Consider the following 7,459-nt stretch of genomic DNA (forward strand, 5'->3'; position numbering starts at 1 on the left):
AACCCCTTTTATATTTGAAGCTGTCAAAAACACCCGACCGGGTGATTTGCAGGTGGCAAAACACCCGACCGGGTTTTCTCTCTGGAACCCGCTAGTTGCACGAAACACCCGACCGGGTTTTCCGAGAATGGAAAACACCCGGTCGGGTTTCTTCTCTGGAATCAGCCATTTGCTCCATTTTGCTCCGTTTTGACCTGTTTTTACTTCAAAACTCCGACAAACTCATTACTTCATCTAATTGATGACTATATGAGTGAAAACCTATTATAAACACCTTAAACCATCAAAAACACTCTCTAATCACCCATAAAACAAGCCTAAACTATGAGTTTGTCATATATATATATATATATATATATATATATATATATATATATATGGTTTTAATCTATCAAAAGAAGGGCCTAAGTACCAAAATACAGACCAATTACCAACCGTCAGATCCATATGTGAGTGGCCACGATTTGTTGTTTAAATTATTTCGTTTGAGTCATAATAAAAGCAAAATGCGTCATGTGAAGGGTATTTTCGGTAGAATAAATAAGTGGAACCGTCATGACCGTTTTTAGTGGGCGGATTTAATGGGAGTGTTTACTGCACATGCTAAAATCACTCATTTATTGAAATCCCCCAAATCAAACGGATTAAATCCCAAAATCAGAGACCCAAAACCTAAACCACTCTTCTCTCGCTTCTCCAATAAACCAAAATCCTCATCGCCGACGATTCTTCAGTAATGGTGAATACACGCTTGGCTGGAGCAGCGAAGGATGACGGAAAAGGTTAGCAAGGGTTTCTAAATCCCTAGTTTTTTAGAATGAGCAATCTGAATTGACGCAGCGTTCTTTTGTGTTGGTACCGCCAAAAGCAACAACGAAAATTTGTATGTTGTCTAAAATATTTGGGTTATTTTTGTTCGGATTATATTTGAATTTTCATCTGACAAATCTTTTCGTGTTGATGTTTGTCTTCCTGAACAGCGACTGCAACTATTCTACACGCGTCAAATGTAAAGGCTGCTGGAAGAGATGACCCAAAACAAGGTTAATGTGTTATTTTTTAGGTTATTATTATGTAGTAGGTTATTATGGTTTTCTACACTGAAACAATGAATTTTGTCTACAAATTGAGTTCAACTTAGGATTACATACTCAGACTGTCGTAGTGGATGTTTCAAAGGCTGTTAAAGGTTAATGTGCTAATCTACACAAATAATGAATGAGGTCATAGCTTTGACTGTTTTGTGTCATAGTTCAGAAACATTGATTGTTGCAATATTTTTTTTTAAAAATTGATATGAACAGAGTTTAGTGTTATGGATTGTTTGAGGTTATTCGATAAAATTTCTAGTTTTTTAAGTCATTGTTAGTTTTTGTTAACATCATTTTAGGGTATGCTTAATATCATAACATAAAAAGCATATTAAAATTGACCTCCGTGTTGTCTAAACAGGACCTATGTAAATTAAAAGTACGGGTTTGAAAAATACGGATGTCATTTTTAGATCATTTTAGGTCATGCTTTCTATATGCCTTCAAAGACTAAGAATGACTTCATTTATATGTACAGGTACTGTGGTAGAGAATGTTGATGCAGCTGACTTACAAGAATGCGGAGATCAATGTTGAAAAATGATAGCAAACTACATATCTTAAGCAATTGCTATATGTCATAAATAAAAAGACTGGAACTTTGTTTCATTTTTTTTTAGTTTACCACTGTTTTAAATTAAGGATGTTTAAACAGTTTAGCTTTACATATTTGGATGGTGTTTTAGAAGTGGCATCAGATGTTATTGTTTCTTCAATTTATATATGAATACTAGTGCCAAACAAGCTCTTTTTTATGTCATACTCTATGCGTGTTAGAATATTTGGGTCATAATAAATGAATATTTGGGTCATAGCATCGTATGGTTAATTTGTGTCATAATAAACCAACATTCTGGTCATTATATAACACTAAGGAGTACCAGAATGCGTCATGCAAATCTGATCAAAATGTTCGTATCAAACAAATTGAAGTTAAATACACGATTATATGTCGCAATGTTTGTAATGCTTTCCTCTTGTTTCTTGTAGTCGAAATACCATATGATGAAAATTACTTCATACATTGGGTCATAATAAATGAATATTTGGGTCATAGACTTGTTTTGGTTAATTTGTATCATAATAAACCAATATTCGGGTCATTATATAATACTAAGAGTACCAGAATGCGTCATACAGACCTGATCGAAATGTTCGTACCAAACAAACTGAAGTAAAACACAAGATTATTCTCATGTTTTTGACATATTAAAAAAACCCAATATTAATATGGCCGAAGAATACACAAACAATAGCCCAAACATCAATTCAGTCAACAGCTTGAAAGTGGGTGAAGGACCAATATTAGCACCAGCACAATCCGTAATAAATTTTTGGTGTACTGGATCAAGTTGACGATTTAATCTCATGAACTTCTGGTGTTGTACCAAAATCATGGGGTGGTTGTGTTTTTCGTTCAAGTGTTGAATGACATAACCACGGTAAGAATCGAATTTGAATGCAACCCGAGCATTACATCCACATTTTTTCGATTTACGTCGTCGTTTGGGTTGTTCATCGCTAAATTTATGTTCACCTTCTCTGTTACACACCATGTAAAACCATATGGTGAGATCATCAACCTTCTTTGAACCGTTCTTCCTTGTGTCAAAATCGACACGGCGCCCATAGTTCTCGTAGAACTCAATGGCGTTGTCCAATGTGGGGAAGCTACGGCCAACAAAAGGTTTATGCTCTATAGGGCATTCTGGTCTATTTAAATCTGAAATAATTCATAATCAGAACACACATAAAAACTAACGATGAAGTAAAGACAAGTTTCCATCTACTGGATTTAGAATGATAATAGGTCATAATAGGATGAAATCGCGGCATACAACAAGTTCAATTGTCTTATACGAAAATGGGTCATACTAAACACAAATCGAAGCATAGCGGAAAAATCGATCAAATAATATAGATGAAAAGATTCATACAACAGAAGACAATGTCAGTTCATAAATACAAATATATAAATTGGAGCAACACAAACAAATGAAAATAAAGACAATAACCATAACTTGTATTATCAAGAACGTCATCGGAGTATGATCGATTATCTACATGATAAGTAGAATGGGTGTCGGATTCCATCGACGATGATATAGAATTGAAAATGGAACAGATTAATCTGGAACACGATTGGAGTTGGGATCTGCCAACGACGATGATATAGAATTGAGAATGGAACAGATTAATCTGGAACAAGTATAATGGAAGTTTGATGGTACAGTGGCCGAAGAAGATGAAGATACGAAGGAGATGATTTGTTAGTGGAACAAGTATATTGGAATGTTAACTCATAATCACGCATATGATTTGTTAGTGGAAAGAGAAATTGCAAGATTATAGGAGTTGACATAACAATCGAGATGTAGCTAATGACTTTAGTAACCTTATTGGCTTTTTAGTGAATTAGTGAATTAATTGAGCCATTAGATATTTTAATCTCAAGATGATCTCGTCAGATCCTAAGGCTGAAAATTGGCCTGTATTTCTTTATTTAAAGTCATTTTTGTTTTGATCAAAATCATATATATATATATATATATATATATATATATATATATATATATATATATATATATATATAGGGGGTGCGTTAAAATAACAACACTCTTAAAATGACACTGTGACACCACGCTAGACTATAATATTATATATGCTAGACTGCAATAGTATAAACGCTAGATTGCAATCTATAGATTGCAGTCTCGCGTATTGGATATTGCAGTCGGAAAAAATTGCAGTCTAGTGTATTGGATATTGCAGTCCGTGAAAATTTACCCTTGAGCAATTTTTATGATTGCCAAATGGCAGCTTATTATTTGTCCACATATACAAATGATTGGCTAGGAATGGTGGTATGGTGTTATTTTAAGAGGTGTTGTCATTTTAACACAATCCTATATAGGGGAGTGTTATATTGCTAACTCAATGCTTAATTGCTAACTACAACTCAATAATAGCCATTAGATATTCAAATTAAAGGCCTATATCATCAACCACAAAATGTCAATACGATCAACAAAAAACGTTAATAAGGCTATAGGATTATTCCAATAAAAATCAATAGGGGTATTAATGTCAAGTTAGTTATAACTAACTTTTAAAAGAAATCCCAAAACTTTAAATTCATATAACATATATCAAATTAAAGATAATTTTATAAGGATTCCAACGATATACTACATGCATATGTTCCGACGTCAAAATTTGAAAAAAAAAATCTAGAATTTTCGTATTTTTCGTACACAGGTTAATGTCAATGCAGCTAAGATAATATGTCAATATAAAGCATATACAATGTCAATCCTAAATTTGTGTTGACATTCTCAAAGCATTGTGTTGATATTTTCGAAACACTATATTGACATTTTCATCCAAAACCCTAATTTGGCATTTTTTTTTTATCTTTTTCGATTTAATTAATAAAAACGAAAAATTACACTTGGCAAATTGTAGACCACACGTTTTTTAAAATCATGTGGCCTTAAATTAGTTGTAGTTAGCAATTAAATGATGAGTTAGCAATTGATCACTCCCCATCCTATATATATATATATATATATATATATATATATAGGGTTTTGATCTATGAAGATCAGATTTAAATACAGAAACGCAGAACGCGGTCATACGTAGGGCATTTTTAGGTCATAGTTAGTTTATTTTTAGGTCATGCTAACAAAGCATGACCTAAAATGATCTTAACATGACATAAACTCAAATCTTATAATATGACCTAAAACTGCTTAATTATGACCTTCCGTATTTTTGGTTAATTATTGACCATTAGATCATCTAATCCTAGGGCCAAGATTTGAGCTGCATTTTTGGATTTAAACACATACTTATTTTGATCATCTCCCTATATATAGGGTATATATATATATATATATATATAGGGTAGTAATATAATGCAGACTTATATATTGTACAAACTCAAAACTCCTCAGCACAGCTTCAACACTATTTCAATACAATATCAACATAGTGTAAAATTTCAAGATTTTACTATCAACGCAGTATCAACACAATATCAACACAGCATCAATCATTGACTACCGTTGAAATTCTGTTGAAATTTTCTTGTTGATGCTTTTTTGTGATTTGTTGACATTTTTCAATGGTCGAGATCATAGTTTTGAGTTTGTACAATATTTAGAGTTTTCATTTGATCACATTCCTATATATATATATATATATATATATATATATATATGAGTAAATGTCAATTTTGGTCTAAACATATGACCAAAATACGAATTTGGTCCAAAACATTCACTTTTTGAAAAACAGGTCCATAACAAATGAAATTCTTGTCGGAGTGATCCTTTTTTTACAGTTCTGTCAAAAAATTATCGGTCATGCCACTGTGCAATTAGCGTTGACAGTTAGTTTTTTAACGGAACCGTAAAAAAAAGGACGACTTCAGCGACATTTTCATTTGCTATGGACCTGTTTTTCAAAAAGTGAATGTATTGGACCAAATTCGTATTTTGTCATAGTTTTAGGACCAAAATTGACCTTCAATCTATATATAATCAAGATTCAAGAATCCCACTATTTTGAGTGTGAGTGCCTATTTAAGCTTATTCTCCTCATAGCTGCGATCACTCACTCACACATTAGGTTGGTATTTTTGAGTTAATCTCTCTCTCTCTCTTTTTTCTCTAACTGAATATATAGATTAATTCTGCAACTAACCAAATAGTTAGTTTGTTTGATATTCCATAGACAATGGCTAGATTGGCGCGGTCGGTCGAGCCCCTCTGACCCTACCTAGCTCCGTCGCTTGGTGAAGTTCCTATTGTAGCTCCGCTTATTGTCCTTATTTTAACACCTCTTTCTATTTTTGAATCACAGACAGAATAAAAATCATAGCGATGATTTGTGGTGATGTTCTTGACCAACTAACTACGTCAAGTATATATATGCAACATTAATCCAGCTAAAACATATTATAAATTCAATTTACATAGGACTAAGCTAAGTAAAATAACTTACTACTAGTTTGTAAAAAAACAGAGTAGAAGAATCGATCTAGTTGAACCAACACTCGATGTGATAAAGTTCCCTGCTGTAAAATTAGACAGTATAAATCACAAAAATTATGTTAAAGAGTTCCAATAATATGTAATACACATACCACATATACTACCATACATTAGATCATGATTCTGCAAAATATCACAACATTGTTCACGAAGAAGAAAAAGACTAAGGAAACAGAGGAAAACAGAGGCATTTTCATATGGCTACTGAGCATTTGTAAGTTTATTAAGGCAGCTGTGAGCTCAGTCTGTGTGCATGAGATGAAGCACTGATATTGATCGGAACGGCATTGTCAACCGCGGTGGATGCTTCGCCAGCTCCTGAGACACCTCCTTCATATACGGCCGCAGCTTTGGATCACAACTGATGCATTTCAATGCTGTTTTCACCACTCCAACCACTTCCCTCGACAATCTTACATCTTCGTCTGGTGATGGTAGCCTCTTGTCCAAGAGTTGTTGCACCATCATGTTTTGAGCAAACTGTGTGGATCTTTTAATCATCGTCATGGAGGAAACGAAATCCCCCGGATGATCTCCAAACATGACTTCCAATGCCAACACTCCGAAGCCATACACATCACATTTCTCTGTAACCACCATTGTGAAGGCCAACTCTGCATACAACATAACATGTCATCATTATGAAAAAATTACTACTTGCAACTGTGTTATGGTATGCATACCTGGTGCAATATATCCCCGAGTTCCCACAAGTAGAGTCTGATTGGAAGCATCTGGATCCAACAATCTAGCTGTCCCAAAATCAGATAAACAACCTTCAAACTCTGAATCCAAGAGTATGTTGCTGCTCGATACATCTCTGTGTAGAATAGGGGGGCTGCAATCGTGATGCATGTAAGATAGGGCATTTGCAATTCCCTTCACGACATTTACCCTCTTCTTCCAGTTCAGCTCAACGGCTTCTTCTTCATCCTTCAACACACCAAAGAGGCTTCCTCTTTCCATGTAGTCGTAGATGAGAAACATGCTCCGTTGGTGCAGACAAAAACCAAAAAGCTTGACAATATAAAGAGCACCCAAGGATTGGAGGTTTCCTAATCCAGAGGGAATGGCACCACTGATGCTATTGTTGCTCAAATCAAGAACAACCAAGGATTGGAGGTTTCCTAATCCAGAGGGAATGGCACCACTGATGTCATTAGAAGAAATGTCGAGTTCTATCAATTTAGTGAGATTTGGAAGTGAAAGAGGCAACTCACCCTTGAGTCGATTGTGAGACAAATCAAGATGAATTAGTTCTGATAAGGTTCCTATCTCAGGTGGAATGCCACCAGAAAAGTTATTCCA

General features: G+C 34.3%; 1 protein-coding gene and 1 long non-coding RNA gene across 2 annotated transcripts; one reads left to right on the forward strand and one right to left on the reverse strand.

The window, feature by feature from the left end:
* The first annotated feature begins 628 nt into the window (after window positions 1-628).
* On the forward strand, window positions 629-1,858 carry LOC125198452. The gene is made up of 3 exons (XR_007172405.1): window positions 629-782; window positions 981-1,043; window positions 1,570-1,858. It is a non-coding gene; the product is annotated as an uncharacterized LOC125198452 (long non-coding RNA).
* A 4,338-nt stretch (window positions 1,859-6,196) lies between these two features.
* On the reverse strand, window positions 6,197-7,166 carry LOC125198453 (MDIS1-interacting receptor like kinase 2-like). Its single transcript, XM_048096790.1, has 2 exons — window positions 6,835-7,166; window positions 6,197-6,765 (listed from the first exon to the last, which is right to left on the reverse strand). The coding sequence occupies exons 1-2, from the start codon at window positions 7,136-7,138 to the stop codon at window positions 6,392-6,394; spliced, it is 678 nt and encodes a 225-aa protein (XP_047952747.1). The 5' UTR covers window positions 7,139-7,166; the 3' UTR covers window positions 6,197-6,391.
* Between the last annotated feature and the right edge of the window lie 293 nt (window positions 7,167-7,459).

This window comes from Salvia hispanica, unplaced genomic scaffold (assembly GCF_023119035.1).
Source record: "Salvia hispanica cultivar TCC Black 2014 unplaced genomic scaffold, UniMelb_Shisp_WGS_1.0 HiC_scaffold_1480, whole genome shotgun sequence".
Lineage (NCBI taxonomy): Eukaryota > Viridiplantae > Streptophyta > Magnoliopsida > Lamiales > Lamiaceae > Salvia > Salvia hispanica.

Excerpts from the sequence above, each read along its gene's own strand:
- LOC125198453 (XM_048096790.1), bottom strand. The coding sequence starts at position 7,138 with ATGTTTCTCATCTACGACTACATGGAAAGAGGAAGCCTCTTTGGTGTG. Across the intron at positions 6,766-6,834 it reads TCGGGGATATATTGCACCAG|AGTTGGCCTTCACAATGGTG; the intron begins GTATGCATACCA and ends TGTTGTATGCAG.